Source organism: Tubulanus polymorphus, chromosome 3, assembly GCF_964204645.1.
Source record: "Tubulanus polymorphus chromosome 3, tnTubPoly1.2, whole genome shotgun sequence".
In the NCBI taxonomy this organism is placed as follows: domain Eukaryota; kingdom Metazoa; phylum Nemertea; class Palaeonemertea; order Tubulaniformes; family Tubulanidae; genus Tubulanus; species Tubulanus polymorphus.
The window spans coordinates 24189600-24209976 of record NC_134027.1 but is presented as its reverse complement, the minus strand read 5'-3'; the positions used below and the strand labels follow the sequence as shown (position 1 = coordinate 24209976).

The 20377-nt window shown below is 39.3% G+C and overlaps 1 protein-coding gene across 5 annotated transcripts in view; it reads right to left on the bottom strand.

Annotated features, from left to right (window-relative positions):
- Positions 1-533: 533 nt before the first annotated feature.
- Positions 534-20377, bottom strand: part of LOC141901327 (filamin-A-like) — a 90692-nt gene continuing 70848 nt past the window's right edge. For 3 of the 5 annotated variants that reach the window (XM_074788502.1, XM_074788503.1, XM_074788504.1), the window contains 14 exons: positions 19001-19018; positions 16764-17096; positions 13253-13456; positions 12515-12796; positions 10377-10541; positions 9609-9710; positions 9376-9513; positions 8807-8937; positions 8288-8405; positions 5266-5283; positions 3900-4070; positions 3318-3536; positions 2724-2921; positions 534-2013 (listed from right to left, as the gene is read on the bottom strand). In XM_074788502.1, coding sequence (XP_074644603.1) covers positions 1823-2013; positions 2724-2921; positions 3318-3536; positions 3900-4070; positions 5266-5283; positions 8288-8405; positions 8807-8937; positions 9376-9513; positions 9609-9710; positions 10377-10541; positions 12515-12796; positions 13253-13456; positions 16764-17096; positions 19001-19018 — 2288 coding nt within the window. In that variant the 3' untranslated portion in view covers positions 534-1822. The remainder of the gene's footprint in view (positions 2014-2723; positions 2922-3317; positions 3537-3899; positions 4071-5265; positions 5284-8287; positions 8406-8806; positions 8938-9375; positions 9514-9608; positions 9711-10376; positions 10542-12514; positions 12797-13252; positions 13457-16763; positions 17097-19000; positions 19019-20377) is intronic. The other 2 variants (XM_074788505.1, XM_074788506.1) reach the window with 1 other exon arrangement.

The following is a 20377-nucleotide window of genomic DNA, read 5'->3' as shown; positions in this document are numbered from 1 at the left end:
ACGGTAACGAATCGGGGCAGAACTTTTTAAAGAAATACCCGTTCCGCAAACCGTTTTTCCAGTTCCGGGACCGGTTTCATAAAGTATTCAAAAACGCGACGTTTAGCTTCAAGCTTTCAGCAAGCGCAAATGTGAACATTGTCGCCAATTTTAAACTTCGTAAAACCGGGCCTGGCCCTTAAAGATGATAACGATATTGGTCGCTTTTCATCAATGTTGTTTCATTGAAATACATACACATTGAATTACAGTGTTGGCACTAAAATCACTAGATTTGCATAATCCAGCCATTTCGTTTTTTAATGTGAAAATCTTTCCGTCCGTCCGTACAAAATCGGCGGTATGCCAAAAATGTCGTCTTTCCCTCCCCAATTTTTCTCCTTCACGTCTAAACGCCTCTTTTTTCCTAAACGCTGGACAAAAATAGCGAAACGTTCTTCTGAACTAAAATTTTATATATATATATATATATATATATATATATATATATATATATATATATATATATATATATATATATATATATATATATTCTATACAAATGCGTAAAAACAGACACGGAACTGCGACACAAGAGATACGCGACGTAATTTAACAAATGCATGCATTTCGCAAAAAAATTTCTACTCAATTTCCACGCTACGAATACCATTTCATTTCGCATTAGAAAACACAGCAGTTTTTTAGTACTTTATTCGCTATTATTTATAATAATAATAATAATAATAATAATCGTAATAATAATATCATTATCAATCATTTAAATTTTTGATTCGCTTTATCAATTTTTCGATTAATTCTATTAGCATATATATATCGTTTCTTTTGTACTGTACATTAACAACAACACGTATCCTCTCACTAGGTTAAGGAGTTTTACGCCTATATTTTTTTTTTTTCATTGATCAATCCTGTTAAAACGGCGGCTATTTTTCGAATTCCAAAATGTAATTGGAAAAATAGATAACGCGGTAACGAATACAGACCTGGAACCAGTTCCACAGTTGTGCAGGTTTGATCGGCTCAGGATCCAGTTCCACAGTTGCATGGATTCAATTTGACTCGGGACCGTTGTGTAGGTTTAATTCACAGTAATTCACAGTTCCACAGTTGTGTGGGTTTAATTTGACTCTGGATCCAGTTCCACAGTTGTGTGTGTTTACATTCAACGTGGATCCAGTTCCACAGTTGTGTGGGTCTAATTTGACTCTGGATCCGGTTCCACAGTTGTGTGGGTTTACATTGAATGTGGATCCAGTTCCACAGTTATGCAGCTCGGCGTGGAATGACTTAACCCTTGGGCCAAATTTTACCCACAACTACCGCTATGTAGCCGGTCAGAATACCCGGTAAGTTCATTTTGAAATTATTAACTTCTAAGGGACTAATTCTAACTGAACCTACGCTCGTGGAACTGGCCTGAATCGGTTTACCGAATTTGTATTTGCGCTTCCAGGACTCGCTACGTATGTATTTCACGTAAAGCTAAGGGGTTTAGACAGTGTCGCACCCTACACGATTAAAAACACGCACCGACAACTACAACGACGATGATGATGATTTCGATGATGAATCGGGGGGCAGCGAAATAAAAAGCACCAGTTGAACATTTTATCTTATCCTTCCGTCCGGAGCGAACTCGAGAACGAACGATAAACAACAAGGCCTCGACCTCGTCGTAAACGACTCTCGAGGTCAAGGTCGCCGATGGTATCGCCTTCGAGTTCGACGGGTTTTTTCCGCGTCATGGCAACAACTGGAGATATTAAACGATGGAATGACGTTGCGAGGAAGGATACGGACGAGCGATTCGACTCTTTTTTTAAACGACGGTGATCGGGTACGGGCTGCCGGGCACGTGTTCGTCGCCCCACTTGATCATCAGCAGGTAGTCGCCTTTCTCTTTCACCAGGTAACTGACGTTGTACGTTTGTCGTTGGCCGTGTTTGACGTGTATCTCCTCGCACGGCACGCCGCCCGGTCCCATGATTCCGACCATCAACATGTTGTGTCCTGAAATCGAGATTGAAAGATTGTTTGATTACCATCGACAGCTTGTAAACTAGGGTAGACCCCCCATCTAGCAGTTCCACTTTATCTCGGCATATCGCTTTACTTGCACTTCAATGCCTACGCCACTAAAAGTCACGAAATTTTGTATTTTGATTTAAACAGGAAATTCAACCGCCAACTATATATGTTTTTTACTTCGATTAGCGATTTCGAAATCAAACCGCCCAATAACTAAATGTTAGTAAAATTTTGGGCAGATAACTGATATACGCAGATGATCTGATGGTAAGGGTCGACTGTACATACTAGAGGCCTTTTTATGAACCAGCAAAATCGAAATAGATTAGCTATTTAGATTATATAGCCGATTAGTGTCAATTAGCATAACCGGGTATGTTGGTTGATAAAAACGCCAGGTAGAAATTATTCAATTATGGCCTACTCAGCAGCGACTTCTACCGAGAACACCATATCGGTTGGATTAGATAATCAGCATACTTGCTCGCCGAGCGAGTATGCTGAGTATGCTAATCGATTATGATAACCAATGTTCATAAAAATGACGGATTATGACATAATCCATGCTCATAAAAACGTTTTGCATACTCGAATATACTAATCGAGTGTTCATAAAAAGGCCTTAGTATTGTGACTCATTCGTAAAGACAAATCTTAAGCCGATTCATGTTTTATTTGAATTTCAAACCTACCGGCATCTTTCGTTTCGACGGTGAATTGAGCTTGTCTGTTGATGAACGCTTTCTTCAAACCGAGACCTTTACAGTTGACCTTATCCGGATGAGAATCGGCGACCTTGAACTGGTTCAGTTTGCTGGCCTCGGCGGATTTGACGACAGTTTCGACGGCCATATGAGCCGACTCGGCCGTCTTAGATGGTTTACCGGGACCTACGAAAAATAGTCAACATTAAATGATAAGCACCGATCGAAAATTATTGATTTATATTGGGTCAAACTTCACACAGACTTAACTCTCTCAGGGACTAATTTTTACCCTTAAATGATGGATCTAATGTGAAAATTCTGCCCCAGTGCAATGTAAAATGGGATCCATGCTATGGCGTCTACACCGTAGTGCGGTGTATCATTAGTTAATATTTATAATGTTTGGTGCAGCCATCTTTCAATAGAGATAATTACTAATTTCAAATACCAGTAACATCCATACACTACAATGCGATGTACTAGCCAAGTCAATTACTGATTTATACACCGCACTGTGGTGTAGATGTGGGTTAACGTTTAACACACATAAGAGAAAAATACTCAAGGAGAAAATCTTACCGGTAATATGAGCCTTGAACGGACTGCCAACGATGTGGAAGTTGCCGCCGTATTTGATCGTGATCAGATAATCGCCCGGAGCAGACGGCACGTACGAGAACTCGTAGCCGTCTTCCACTTCCTTGCACTGCAGCGCCACCTTCGACGGACCGTCGATCGTAACGGAGAGGGCTCCGGAGCCGGCGTCGACCGTGTCGACGACGAACTTGGCCGGTTGACCTAGATAAATACAAAAACCGGGTCAAGTCCTGAGTTGAATAATAGACCGCGGGAGAGGTTCGAAACAGTTAAAATTCTACCCAAATTGAAGGGCAGGGATTTCAATTGAGACATGTGGTTGACTTCACCAAACCATAACCAAATATGGAAGGCGCGTGGTCAGCTTGACCAGTATCGAGTAGGTAGCAAATCAATTGACCAGCATTGATTAGGAAGAGGTGACCAGTATTCATTAGGGAACAATTGACTTGTTCTGAATTGAGCAAGGAGAGTTTGATTTCACCAGTACCCAGTTGGAGCACTCGCCATGACTAGTTAAAATTCATACAAAATTTGGGCGCGTATCATCGGTGTTTCGTTTACCTGTTTGACCTCTGACGAGACCTTCGCCGGCGGCGTGAACCATACCGGGGTCGGCCATGAACTTTCCGACCATTATTCTGAACGGACTTCCTTGAATCGGGTGGTCGTTGAAGTGTACGTGTACCATGTAGGGTCCGTTCTCGTGTGGGATGAATCTCACTGCGTATTTATCTGCAAAACAATGCTAGCACGTATGAATAAATACCGCGCGCTCGATGCTTCTCGGTGCAATAGGGGCACGGGTCAATTTCGAGAAAATAAATTCCGATAAATAAATTTTCGTCGCGAGAATTAATAAATCTTCAGGGAATAAATGAAAATAGAAGAACTGAACTCTTAATGAAATATTTTTATCACGTAAAGAGTACAATGCAGTTTCACATAGACCTGTGGAGCCAGTTATGAGTTTTTTCATTTCCAAATTCGATTTCGAAGGTTTATCGTGTAAACTTTCATTCAATTGAGTCAATATGCAGCCTGGAACCACCACTTCTCTCATTCACCAGTGTAGGGTGAAGTGTGGACATCAGTTTGTCAGTGAGCTGATAAAATGTCTAATGTCTGGTGTTTGTAGTTCATTTTCAATTAAAAATGTCTATGGTAAAGTCCTGAACACATGTAAAGTGTGGACAATCAGTTTGTCAAAGTGTGCTGATAAAATGTCTTATGTCTGGAGTGTCTAGTACATTTTCAATATGTTTGAAGTGTCGACAATATAAAATTTGAAGTATGAATATCTGAGGAAGCGCACGGTCCAGGCCGCCGATTGATGCCTCGTCGATAAAACTAGACCCTGAACACCACAGAGTCGATGCGATAATGATAACGCAAATGAAAGCGATGAAAAAACTACGAATGAAAAGAACGAAGATATAGCATGAATTCATGTACCACACCAAATCAAGCTGAAAGCATCGTCGATTTACAAATCGATCGTGTAAAAAGCATTATTCAATTCACCTAAAATCTATACTGCACAAATCCAGACTCGGTTCCACAACTGTGAGAGTTTTCAATAACTCGACTTATGGACATTCGTCGGTCAGATTTGACTTTCGACTTAAACTTAGTTCATTTCATCGAATCTAGAACTTGGAATTTCAACCCTACAACCGGTGGAACCGAGCTCTGGAAACAATATTCACGTTTCGAAATGTTAAAATGTTTCTCTTAATCATCATCGCTTTGAAACTGTGCTCGTTTAATAGGCGGAAGCGCTCTATCTTTTTTTAATATCGAACCCTACATAAAAATACTAATAATAATAATAATGATAATAATGAATTCGATAACTCTGGTTAAAATTCATCTTCCTAGGCCAATTTATTGTTATTTGATAGAGCTCCTACACACACGAACATCTTACCGGTCTCTCCTTCATCTGCTGAAATAAATTACACATATCTCATTCATATAGTCCTTTACCTGTTGTAAGTATTTCGAGCTACGCAAGCCGCGATCGCACAAGCGTTCATCAATCGGGGCAAATTTGCTCCTTAAGATGGTTTTCGGCAGTTGTTAGCACAGCTGCGGAGTCGGAGAAACCAATATGGCGTCTCATTCAAAAAGCGGCTCTAATTCAGGCCCTAACTATTTACATTTTGACCAAAAGGAAGTAAGTTTTTTGGCTAAAAGTTACTGATTTTTGTTCCAAAAAAAAAAAAATCTGAAAAATTCTTTTTTTTTGAAAATATTTTCCGACTTTTTCAATATGGGCCGTTTTCATCCCTGGACGGATGACGAGAGAAATCCCACAATTATTCAGTCAAAGATGAAAAATTCTTGAATAGAATCATCAAGCGTACTGCCATCATCAGTACGCCTGATGATGGCTAATAGTGTTTAGCCGAAACGTTTCTCGTAATAAAGTCTGAATCGTCGTGGGATTTCTCTCGTCAAATATTTTCATGTTTCGAACGATAACCACACTCAAACGTGGTGAACGGATAATAAGATAAAATCCCACTATTTACAGATTAAAAGAATTTAAAAACCAGAATTTATTTATTCAATCTAAAATATATAAAATACACGACGTTTCGATCTCACACCTGACGATGATCTCTACGGTGAGATCGAAACGTCGTGTCTTTTATATATTTTTGATTAAATAAATAAATTCTGGTTTTTAAATTCTTTCAATCTGTAAATAGTGGGTTTCTATCTTATTATCTTTAGTGACACTTACCGCAGCATAATTTCGATAGTTTCTAGTATTCTAGTATTCTAGGGCGAGAAATTTACGTGTGAATATGCGCTCTTCTGAAGCGCAGGCCGAATTAGACCCGTGCCAAATCGTCTCATACATAAATCACTAACGCTTGCGTGTGATCGCGGCTGACGCTTCAAGAAATCGAAACCGTCGTTCGATATATCTTACGACAAATTATGGAGGGAGGTCATTTCAGAAATTAGCCGGCACCACGTGGGATGTTTTGCGAGCTACATCTACGGTCGAGTTCGAAAACGTCGGAGTTGAAATTCGACTTGCCTCGGATTAAAACTCGAACGTAGACACAGCTCGCAGGGAAATAGCGGGATCGGGGAAAATGCTACACGCCGATACAAAAACCCTGTCAAACGTTTCAAACTCAGCACGGGCCGGTTTTAAAGACCGGTGTCAACTTTAACTCAGGGCTTGTTAACTAAATTCATTATCGCCGATTGAGTTAACTCCCGGGTCAAGCATGATACCGGTTTATAAAACCTGGCCCGGGATAATATATAACCAGCATTCTAGGACGACGAAGTGGAAGTAATAATAGGTATCATAGGAAAAATGATATACTTTAAGGGCGTAATTTCATATTTGAAGGAAAGGGTCTCAAAACCAGGCAGAGAGAGAGAGAGGTAGGAAGAGGAAAGGAGCCACACACCACTCTGCTGTACATGGGGGGTATATGGGGGGTAGGGGGGCTGAGTTGAATATGCATGTGATGTATATAAGGGGAAGGCGCACGTATTCAGAGGGGATTTCAACCGTCAGGTTTTAGCGTTACTTACAAATTTGAACTGAGGATTTCGAGATTGAAAAAAAAAAATTACGTTTCAAATTACATTTCAATTAATTACATGTACGCATAACTTTCGTAAATCAAAATCAATTTCAAAATCGGCCCAAAGAATCACTTTTTATTCTAGACGCACGGGCACCCTTCTGCGGAAAGGATGGCTATCTCCTTAAAAACTCCGGTTGGTTATATTCAACTTGAAACTGAGTAAACCGCTTGTCCCTGCAGTTAATTTGATGACATCATTGGGGGAATTACGAAGGCAGCGATCTTTTCCGAAGGATTTGTTTCAAACGAGAATTAACATCTAGAGCGAGTAAGGTGAACAATATGAATGCTTTCGGGGGAGATTACACTAAGGACTAGCGCGCGCAGCACGAATGAAAAAAAAAACACGAAACATAAAATGATTTTCACTTGTTTCGTGACTTTGAGCGCTCTGCTTGAAAACAAGAAACACTAATTGCAACAGTAGATTGTAACTCTTGTTCAGAAGTACACAATCGTGAAACAAGTGAAAAGCTCCGTGGACTCTATTTCGTTTAAGGCCCTGTTTTGATAATATGGAATACAGAAAAAGAACGGCGAACGGCGATTAAACTGACGACTGAAATAATAGTTTCTCTAAGGCGTCATAATATGGAAGGGAAAAGGGGAAAAAATAAAAACAATTTTTTTCTATTACACAAGTATTTTCCACAAGAGATCTTAGAAGGACTGCGGAAAAGAAAGGAATGAAAATTGTGTTGAATTGAATTCAGATGTTGCGAGAAACGATGAAAATTAAATTTGTGCAAATCGTTACCTCGAAAATACTGATGGAAATATCAAGAAGAAAATTTGGAAATGTTTTTGGGGGAAAATTATGACGAAATGCAACGGAGTACTGAAAAAATTTGATATTTCTGGTGGAATTCTGGAAGGTGAATTCATATTCAAGTAGTTTTAACCCTTTTAGTGCGACTAAACCGCATTGCGGTGGGTAAATCAGTGATGGACTTAGCTATTGATGTAATTCGTGAACGTTTATCATCTTTAATGCAAGATGGCAGCACCTGACAAACAGTTAGAAATAAGTAACTAACGATACGCCGCACCGCAGTGCAGACACATTACAGCTGATGCCTGCTATTTGATGCAGTGGGGAATTTTTCAAACATTTACGAATTATCTCCAGCACTTGAGGGAATTAATTGGTCAGCACCGAAAGGGTTAAATAAGGCCTTATGAGTCCGTGGGCGAACTGAGTATCGAAATTGTTATTTTCGCTGCGCGCGCTATCGGCGTAAAGGAATACTCTACACGTAATTCTATCAATTAATAATTAGCGATTAACGAGAGAAAAATTCTGATCGTTTAAATTAGCGACGCACGTACCATCGTCGATCGGTTGAATGAGAGCTTCCTCTTCGGCGCCGGACGGCGAAACGACGAACGCTTTCAATTCGCCGTTCGCTCCGTTCATATCGAGCGTAAACGCGGCCGGTCGTCCGGGCTGAAATCGGAGAGAGAACGAATTACGCAAACCGCGTCATTACAAATTTAAACCCGAATCTAATAAAAATTAACCCCGTCTTTCTAATTTTTTTCAGGAAGTACAGCAAACTAGCAATCCCACATTAGCATGCACCGACGTGGACCGACAACACACTATTTCAACCGGAAACTATCCCAATTACTCCTTCCCGTAATTTTCTGCCTGGATATAACATAGGTTTGGCAGAGTGCCCATTCACCAAGCACTCTCAATAGTATTCAAAAAACAATTTTAAAATAAAACTAATAAGAGGATTTTGACTCTAATTCTCAAAATAGCTCTGAGCATCGAGTTGAAATGTCAATTCCACTACGTAATTTGTAAGTTTTTTCATCCCTCATGCAGTGTGTCGTTCGTACCTGCAGACCCTTGTCTTGTAGAGCGAGCACGCTGATCTTACGAGCTTCCTTATTCTCGGGGCTGACGTAGACTTTGAACGGCGAATCGGGGATGTGCTCGTCGTTGAATTTAACCGATACCGTGTACTCTCCTGCAGAGAAAAATACAACATATACTCAATCTCAAGATTAGTCTAACACCAATATGGTTCTATAGTCAATCTAACAACCAGTCTAAGTTCATTTTGGTCCTATAGCCAATCTAACAACTTGAGACCAGTCTGAGCTCATTTTAGGTCTATAGCCAATCTAACAACTTAAGACCAGTCTAAGCTCATTTTGGTTCTATAGCAAAGCTCAACCCTTAACTGGTTCATGTCAAACACTTCCTGCTTCACCCAGAAAAGCAGTTAGTGTCAAACCAGTTAAGGCCAGTCTAAACCCATTCGGTTCTATAACCAATCTAAGAACTTAAGACTAGTCTAAGCTAATTTTGGTCCCATGACCAATCATACAACTTAAGACCAGTCTCAATCCCACAAATATGCAATTGCACCGTGCTGAAGATTTCCTTTTACATGATTACATACCTGGTTCACTGCAGGTGTACCCAACTCCGCATGATCCGTCCTTTCTGTCTTCGAAGTTGATTTCAGCCTTCGACGGACCTTCGACCGCGATGGACAAACCACCAGCACCGGCTTCACGAGTGTAGATGTTAAATTCACCTGGAATCGCGAATAAATTAGCATAAATTAGCATGAATGACGACGAAAGTAATCAAATAGATGGATATTTCGAGAGGAAATCAAGGTATACTCACCCGGGATTCCTACTTCTCCGTGTTCCAAACCGTGTCCAGCCGCGCGAACTTTATGGGCACCTCCCTCGGTCATCGGTCCAACCGTGAATTGGAATGGACTGCCTATAAAACAAGAAAATATAGGTATGTGAGTGAATAATACAGCAGACTCTGCTCAAGTCCGATCAATAGGGTGACAACTGTTGTGACAACATTGTATGAGGTTTAGAATTAACCTCGAAACTGTTAGAAAATAAATTTGTTCTACAAATCTACTGCGGGTGTTTATTCGTTAACTATACTGAGATTTAAATCAGTTCACTACAGTTATGGTGAAAACCATACAATTCATAGATGTTAAAGATAACCTTTCAGCTAAATCATTTTTTTCAAAATGATTTTCTGAGAATCAACTACCCCTTATAAAATATCTTCTACCCCTACCAGAGCGCATGTTAATATAATTCTATCAATGCTGATAACAAATTGAACTAATGCGAAAAATAGAGAAGACTTCACCAAATTCAAGCTTAATCTTCTGGATCCAGTTCCACAGTTCTGAGTTAGTGTTAACTCTGAGTTAAAATTAGTTCATTTTCAATGAGTTAACTCTGAGTCAAATCTTAACTCACAACTGTGGAACTGGGTCCTGTATTTTTTGGAGGATCGAAAGCCTTGCTACTCAGCAGCAAAGATGTCATAATGCAGCCCCCTCTAAAATTCCAGCAAACTGAAAACACAGCTTTCATGGATTTTAAGTTACGACCGGTCGGTTTATCGACAACTCACCAGGGATATGAACGTCCTTGTGTTTAACGCTGACCGTGTGGATACCGATTTCTTTCGGCACGAATTTGATGCTGTAGTGATTGTCGTCACGGTTCATGATGTCGCACAGTTCCGTATGTCCGCCGGGACTCAACACCGACGCCTGCATGTCGAACGGACTCGTACCTGCAACGCGTGCACGCAAAAAAAACAACAAATATCATCACAAATATCTTCACAAATAATCATCTTACAATTTAGGACAATTTGACCCTGGCCCAGTTTAAGCTTAGAATCAAAATTAATGCATTCTAATTTTCAGTGTGGCCTATTTCCACGAATGTACAAATTCCCTGACTTTTTGCCTCATCTTTTCAGTCTTAGTACAATCCCGTATTGACAAAGAAATGCGTAATCAATAACTGAGTTTTCCAGGTCATCTTTTGCAAAATTTGTCAAATTCCCTGGTTTTGCTAATTCCCTGAGTTTTCCGAGTTTTCCAGGTCAGTGGCCACCATCATTGTCTTTACTTTCGCAGAGTTAAAAAATTTGTGGAACATTTCGTAGTTTAATGGTATTTGAACTAAGTATGAACTTGATCATGTCATATTGATTTAACACACTGGGGTCCAGGAATTCTGCGGCCATTTTACAAGACAGATTTGATGACAATAAATTTGACGAGTTTTTTACGACATGAATTGCAGGGTATATAAATATATATATGTATATATTCTGAAATGTGCTCAGGCTTTACGGATGAAAACTAAAACCAGGGGGCTTCGTTCACAAGTGACTTCAAGCTTCATAGGTTTTTCAAGGTTTCATTGGTATCATTACTATATGGAAACTGAAGTCTGTGACACGGCCCCTCTGAGCTCCAGTTTTTCCATGTAGTCGGCTACTAACTTTAACCCGGAATCAGACCAGACAACCCGATATCTTTAACTGCAGTAGCATTCACCCAAAAATGGAGAGAATTGGACTTCAAAAATAGTAGTCAAATTGAAAACGAACTGGAAATTATTCTGATTTTTGGAGTATTTTGAAATTTTTGTCAGCAGTCAGGTCCGCCGGATGTAACCACCGACACCTTTGACGCAATGAATCAATCTTAAAAACATGTCACTAATTTTTTTATGGGCTTTGCATAGCTTTTCGTAGCAATTTTTGTCAGGGTTATAGTTAGTATCCATCTTTGAAATCTGATCCAGATTTTTTTCAAGACTGAATTGACAGAAGGTGTATTGTGTGGTGAGGTGTTGGAGTCACGATCTTCTCCCACCGTGTTTGAAGAAAGTGAAATCATTATAGTTGATAGATTGGGTTTGCGGGTATTTTGTGCATAAGTGTATTCAATTCTTCAACGAATTTAAGCGAGCCACGAAATTGACGAAAAATCGATCCCAGTAAAAAAAAAAAACTCTCCGTTCAAGAAATTTACTACTTACAGATTACGAATCCATACGTGATTGCTTATTGATTACACACACACACACAGTTAATTACAGTAATCATAAATGATATATCTTGTTTGAATTGAAAGCGTGATGAAATGTGTAATTGGATGAACATGAACGACTTCCAAGTAGAATTGATTTAATGAAATCGACGATATAAGAGAATCCTACAATGATTCAGCCAAAGATGAAACGTTCTTGAATTGAAGTGTATAAATATGTGAGCGCATCGTTTCGTCTAATGACTATTAGCCATCATCAGGCGTACCCACAGTTATTCTACAATCGTACAATCGTACAATTTTCTACAATTTTTCTTACAGCTTCAATGTTTTCACTAAACTTCATCATCAGAGAAACAAAAATAACTTATCAACTTGATCAAGATAAATGAAGAAATCCCACGCTTAGAATGTAAAATTATACGATCAAATTTATCATTATGAAACCACAACGTAATAATAAACATAATAATAAATTCGATCGTAATAAACATAATAATAAATTTGATCGTTTAATTTTAAATTCGAAGCGTGGGATTTCTTCATTTATCTACAGTATACACGGATTATAGTGTTTATTCGACAACTAACTTGATCAAGTTTAGTCAAAACTGGAGGAAAATAAACTGTTCAATCAACAACTGTGGGTTTGCTCATTAACTCTGAAATTGACCAAGATGACGATCAGTGTACCTACCGGGTATCTTCAAGCTCAGTTCGCACTGACTGCCGATGTCGGAGAAGTTGGCCGCCGTCCTCTGTCGAGTGATTTTCTCGGTGAGACGTTGCGACGGTTCACCCCCGACGCGTACCGTGTACGGACTGCCCGGCACGTGCTTATCGGCGAATTTGATGTTGACGATGTACGTTCCCGGCTCCGACGGACGATAGGAGACGTTGCACGAACCGTCCTCGTTATCTTTGCACTCGATGTCGGCTTTGCTCGGACCTTCGATCGACAGACTCAAACCGCCGTAACCTGTAAGATGATTAGAAGTCGCATGGAGTCATTCGACAGTCAAAGAATCATAAACATCCCTTCCGACCTCCAGGAGCCAGTTCCATGACTTAGACTTCAGACCTTAGGTATTTTTAGTTCTATAGCCAATCTAACAACTTAAGACTTGTGGTTAGATTCAAAATGACTCTTGGACCTAAGACTCGACAATGGAACTGGTTGCTGAACCAAATATTAAAGTAATCAGTAATCAAGGAAGGCAAGACCCCCAACAATCCTTTTCAAATTTATGTTCAAATTTATCAGTAATCACTAACAAATCCCAGTAACTGGGGCCGAGGGGCCTTTCGTCATCAACTGATTCCAGTAACCATGGTAAATGGCTTAGGTTCGCAGTTCACCAACCACAGTTAAGAACACACGAACAGTGTCCCTGCACCACACAGGGTCAAAACGAGTGATTGAAAAAATACTAACCGGCATTTTTCGTGTCGACCGTGAAATCGTTTTTCTGGTGCGCCATGCCGCCCTTCAACCCTGGTCCGCTGACCTTGACCTTGGCGGCGTTACCGAGCTCGCTTTCTCCGACGTGTATTTTGAACGGACTGTTCGGGATGGGTTTACCGTTGCGGAGTACGTTCACCAGGTGTTCGCCGGTCTCTTTAGGCGTGAACGAGATTCCTAAATTGAAAGCGCGCGAGAAAAAAAGAAAGAAAAGAAAAATCGATTATCGAAAATTTTCACGGCGACAAATTCGCTTGGGAACGGGTATCCGCACGACCTTGGTGAGGTCGCTTAGAGGAGTATAAAATCGGAGTATGATGAATGTATTTTATGATACAAAAGTTTTTCCAAAAGAATATCGTCACAATTCACATTGACGTTGAGATGAGTAGACAGGATACAGAGTAAGATAGAGTCAATCTATGTAAACGGATGGATGGTTATTTCATTGTATCTACTAGGATTACATTACGTCTATATCTACTATTTTAAGGGGGGATTCCTAAAAGTGTCTCATCTAAAATCTAATATGTACTAGGGTAAAATCTTCAAGTGTTCTATCGCCAATCTAAAGTCTAAGATCATAGTCTAAGCTAATTTTGGTTCCATATCCGGTATCCAGATCTAGATAGTCTATGGACTTAAGTCGAAATTCTCAGCTTAATCGAGACACTAATGATGCTAAGTGAGACTGAGAAGGTTGGTTTCTGTATACAAGTGACTGTCTATAATTCAGACGAAAAACCACAATTATGATGAAAAACTTAGAGAGTTTCGACTCAATACTATGAGCTATTTTTCAAAACGTCATCAGTTTTGAAATGAGTCGAAATGCCAATCCTCTAACAGTTTTTCTTCATTATCGCGCGTTATTTCTTCAGGAAAAAGATGTCCATCCTCACTGCACTGCATGATGAGATGTTTTCAAATGAACGATGTTATTGTTGTTGTTTTCGTATGAGTTGATATGATGAGTATAGTTAGTAAGAAGCACCAACCAGAGTGTACTCTACGAGGGTCTATGACGGGTATTTCTACTGTGATACTAAGGGTTCGGTATTAATTAGCGCGGTTAGTACTTTGCGTTCCGGGTTTATAGACAAATGAAGCTATCTAGCCTTCAGTTTATTTGATAAGTCATCGAGAATCAGAAAGTGGCTTCGAATGATAAATTTGCTTCCCGTAAAAGGACGTGTAGCCAGTTCCACAGGTCAGCGCTCAGTATCCACTGTACCAAGCATTTGATACTTTTGCGATTTGTGAGGCATGGAACTAATAATGTATAGAAGACCTTATCTTAATTAAAATGAACTGTTAAAAATATCACAGTTTGTCAGTCAGCTTGACTAAAACTTCATTTTTAAAATCAGTTCAATTCAAATGTTTTAACCCAACTAAAGTCAAATCTTAGCTAAGAATTGTGGAACTGGGTTTTACTGAGTTCGAATTGGTGACTCAGGTCTCATAAAATGTGGAAATGGATCAAAGGCCCTCGTCATTGAAACTGGCGCCTTTTCAACATTCAAGTTGTCTTCTTAAGAGAATGATTCATCTATTTCTAGTCTAATTTCTAGTCTCAAATATTGTGACATGATGATGATAATAGATTGATAGTTATTGTATCGAATGAAAGGCACTGCGGGTACATGTAATTTGAGATGATGCGAATTTGTGAGAAATTTCATGAAAATGAAAAGATTTCGAACTCGGGGTTGACGCGCACGAGACATCGCAGATATTGCAACTTTCGAGTCAAGCATTTTAAGTTAGTGCTTTTTGAAACGAATCTACAACAAGAAGAGACAATGGGGTCCGAATAGAAATCGTGCGCGATGTTTCATGTGCAAACGACCTTCATGCAAAATGAAGAATTAATCACTGAAATAAAGACAGTAAATTAATGGATTGATGATGCACCTGGAGAAATTAAGGAAGGTCCTAAAAATATACAGAATATCATACCACAAGCGTTCAGTCCAGTGTTCATGATAAACCAATTGAATACAGATTTATAGTAAATATAGACTGCTTAACTATATTTAATATACTCTATTCAACCGCGAAAGGTTTAAATTCAAAATAATTTTCGGTCACAATATTATACTGCACAGCCATTGGCTACTTGGTCCTATACTGCACAGCCATTGGCTTTTTCAGCCTATACTGCACAGTCATTGGCTATTTCAGCCTATACTGCACAGCCATTGGCTATTTCAGCCAATACTGCTTTATCATTGGCTAATAGAACATACAGAAGGAACTGCTCAGCCTTTTGTTACTGAAGGCTTTACTGCACAGTCATTGGCTATGGTAAGTATACTGTTCAGCGATTGGCTATTTGAGCCCTTACTGCTCTATCATTGGCTGATAAAACACACTGCCCAGTCATTGGTTATTGGAAAGTATACTGCTCAGTCATTGGCTATTTGTACAGTTCAGCCATTGGCTATGTCAGTTTTTACCTATATACTGCCCAATCATTAGTTATTGGATGCTTTGGCTATAGCAAGCACTATAGGCCTTTGCTAGGTAGCCACAACTTCTTTAGGAGAAAAAACACTTGGACTGAACTTACGAAAGAAAATACACAATTCCAAACTTCCACAAAACTGTCACAAATCTGATGTTTTAAAAATGTTTTTAGGGAATAGACCAAAGAAAAGAGCTAATAAACGTCTCATTACTGAAATACTGTTTGTCTAAAAGGAGTTCAGTGAATTGCAGAAAACGTCTGCAGACTTCTCGCAGCAGATGGCCAGCAGGTGGCACCGCAAAGCGTGAAAACTAGTTTCCCGGCTGCTGCAGGCGAGAACAACTGAGGCCTAATTATCATCAGATTACAGTCAGATGGCAGAATGGAATTAATCGTATAAATAAGATAGAAAAAAAAAACGTATTGCACAGACATGATAATTTTCCAACTGCAAACAGTTTACAAAACGATAGCAGTGAACTAATATTACCATGTTGTGGAGCCCCACCTAAAATAAAACCATCACAGATACAAATTACAAAAAGACCTACGAGGAGTATCGTTCTAGGTTTTTTTTCCACATTTTTTTCCTAGATTCAAAAACTAGGTTTAGTTTTTTTGCTTTTGAAAGTTTACGCCTACAAATACTAGGTCTACGTACAATACTAAAACCACGAGAAAAAATATCCCGTCCGCATTTCTAAAATTCCATAGCTTTCGCACGGAAAAATCGTAATAATTCATACTTTTTCCAAAAATAATTACTAATCTCCATGAATTTTTGCGGATTTTCAGGACTAGTATAAATCTTGGGCCGGTTGATCAAAAGTTGGTTACAGTTAGCCAGTAGATAGTTGAAATAGAAACAATCAAAAATTCATTGTTACTATGGTATTTAAACGCCGGAACTTTTGAGCAACCGGCCCCTTCTCGCCTAAAAGAATATATAGATATAAATGAGCTGAATGAAGGTGAACGAATTTTGGTAGGATATCGATGAATAAAAGTTACCTAGATGCCCATTGGCGAGTTTCTTCAGCATACACGGCTGTTCGGTACCGGACGGCGACTTAATAGTCGCCGTCAGATTCGAAATGTCCGTCTCGGTGACCTTCAGGGAAACCTCGCTCTTGCTACCGACGTTCACCGACGCCTTCTTGCGCGGCGAACCCGTGACCTTCGACGTGAACGGCGAACCGGCGATGTGTTTGTCGGCGAATTTGACGATGATCTTGTATTCGCCGGCGGCGCTCGGGAAGTAGTTCACCGTGCACGTGCCGTCTTTGTTGTCGATGCACTTGATCTCGGCCTTCGACGGACCTTCGACCGCGACGGCCAGACCACCTGCGGAGAGACGAGAAAATTGCAGTGAGCGAAAATTTCGACTTAATTCTACACAAAACATAGAAACGCGGGATACATGTAAATAATCAGGGATTTGAACCTATCGGCGCCCGGTCACTTTGCCATAATGAACACTGTAACAATCAACCCCTTCCAATTCTTACCCTTAAATGCTGGACATAATTATCAAAATTTTGGAAAATTCCACCGCAGCGCATTGTAGCGTGTCTACACCGCACGACGGTGTATCGTTGGTTACAATTATTGCGTCATGTTTGACAGGTGCTGCCATCTTTGAATAGATAACTGATTATGAATTAAATCAAAAAGAATATGAGTTTTTGTTTGATTAAATAAATACACCGTGGTGCGATGTATTACTAAAATCTATCGCTGAGTGCAATGTATTACAAAAATCTATCGCTGATCTATACACTGCGATGCAGAGTAGATGCACTGAAAGGGTGAAGAAGATGGTGAAATTATACGCGCTCACCGGGGATCGAACCCGGGTCTCGTACATAGAAAGCAAGCGTGCAAACCAGGAGGCCAATAGAACACTAGTCCACTTGACCAGTAGCTATACAGCTTCTTGTCACATTTGCGCGGCAACATGGGTTTTCAAACCTTAAAGTAGGGTAATGGTAGTCTAATGATGCCATCGGGTTCAAATCCCTACAAAGGAGGATGGATTTAGTCACAGTTTTACAACAGAGTTGTGATTTATAATGCGAATCTAGACATCAACAAGGGGCCAGATTCGGGAAAATTTAGATTTGTCCATAAGAATGATTATTCCAAATTTCACACAAACTTATTCCATACAGCAACAACGGATAGTTCTAGTTTAACATTTAAGGTTGGGACCCGGTTTCACGCTATTAAGACATCTTTTGTTAGAAAAGGAAAGAAAAGTATTCAACTCAATGGAACCAGCCCCAAAGGTGCAGTTACAGTGTGATATTCATGTACACATCTTCGGGTTTGCGTTATTATTAGATAGTACAGCAAAATCAAAATTAACGGACAGCAAAATGTCAGAGAGTTATTATGCCCCATGGCCCCGCTGAAGTTAAAGACCAGTCTTAGCTCATCTATCAAAAAATCTTGTATAACAAATTAAGACTGGTTTCAATAGCAAGAATAATTTGTAGAGTATTAAAAGTGTCCGATATCAACAATGAATGTTATCAATAACATAACTATACGATTGGTATTATAACCCCTAGTCTGTATACGTAACTTTGTATCAGTCATCTCTCCCCGGAGAGAAGTGACCTCCGAGCTATTACTAAGCGCTCAGGGGCCATCTATCAGACCAGGGGCCAGTTGCACAGTCGTGACTTAAGCCCAAAAGTGGTCTTAAATCTTAAGACTGGTGTTAAGTTGTTAGATTAGCTATAGAACTAAGTTGGTCTTAGACTGGTCTTAAGTCTAAGCCATGACTATGCAACCGGCCCCTGGTACCCATTAGGTAATGGGAATAAGTGCAATGTCGGGGACACTACGGCAATGTACGGGGTTCGAACCCATGACCTGACATCCCAGAGTGCAACCCTCTAACCACTCGCCCACACTGCTCCAAAGAAAATTGGTTTTTGTCCATTATCCAATAATCATATTCATATTCTGTATGATTGCTATCAATTCGGCAAAGCGATACATATACAAGCAAAATATCTGATATATTAGATGGCAATCTTTCTATCGTATTAGAATATTATGAACTATCGGCTGCATTTATAGTAATCAGTTACTTGTTTATAAGTGAGAAGATTATATCGAACACTAATTCACAGGTTTTCGAAAAAAAATATTTCAGCGGAATTTTTCGCTCGCGAAATCCCGTGAATGCAGCGTTTGAGTGAACACGTGGCCTGCAATAAATATACGTCTAACAATACCTGCAAATCCCAGATCGGCTACAAAATTAATACATGAATAGAATAAATAGAAAAATAAAGTTCGGTGATTATGTGACCAAAGCATGTATGTACAGTGCTGTCAAGGCTTAGAATTAATACTATTTTGAAACGCTAACAACTTGATACCAAGTTTCAAACGGGGACTCAAGACACAATTGTGCCGCAACTGCAATTTCTTAAACTTTAAACACAACTTGTGCATAAATTCTGAGTTCCTTGACGTTAACAGGGACAAAATATTTTGACAGACACTTTTCTCGAATTTTCACAGATTTTCATGGATTTTCACAGATTTTTCATAACTTTTTAAGCAGACATCGAATTCACAATTTTTCACGTTATTCACCTCATAGGTCCAAGCTTGTGGTTTGCCTGGCCTTACAGAAACGTACCCATACCTAATACTCAGCTTTTATAGTCATCAAGTGTTTATCGTATTCGTCGGTATGAAAATCATTGTCGAATCCACCCAAAAATCATTTCGGCAAAACACCCACACTTGACACGCAGGCAAACGTCGTTTTGAACCAGATTCGTAAAGACTTCAGAAGTTTCATTATCTTGACTTCATTTTTAAAAGATTTATGACGAAGACTTGAAAAAATAATTCCTCGTATCAACAGCGCCGCTTGAAATGTTTCGAAGAAAGTTCATTCGAGAAAAATGAACATCACTTTATCAGTTAATATGATTTCTAAATTCTGCTTAGCGGCAACTTTTTCTAGACAATTTTGGAAAATTTGAGAAAATCAAATTCATTTTATAGTTAGCAAATTCATTAAGGAAAAAAAAAACAACCAATTTGTAATTGATACACAAATTATAATTTGGAAATAATTTGTTACTACGAAGACCTTTACTACCAGGATTGAGATCGCACTGAAGGTAAAACGTTGCCATTTTATCATAAACGAAACAAATTCCTGCCAGAAGATTTTGATTTTCTGCATTGCCAATCTTGTATAGGCTTTTCAAATTGCGATCGTTAATCATTACGAGCTGTAAGATAAACTTGATGAAGATGAGTCTTAAAACGTCAAGACGTAATTTTTCCGCGGTTGTTTAAAAAAGTAATTCAAAGTTCATAAAGTACGTACGTTGGGGTATAAAAAAAACGATTTTTACACTTCAGATAATAAAGAACGGAATGCTTCGAATACGTTCACGATCGCACTAAAAATCGGCTAAAAACATTACGCGAAGGAAAACATCGAGAGAACGGGCTCGGCGTTGAATAAATTTTCAAGTATCAGACAGAGAGAGAAAGACACTGCTAGAATTAATAACTAAGTTCATACAACTCATTGACTTACTTAATTACTATTATTACAAGCGAACGAGCCCCACTCAGACACA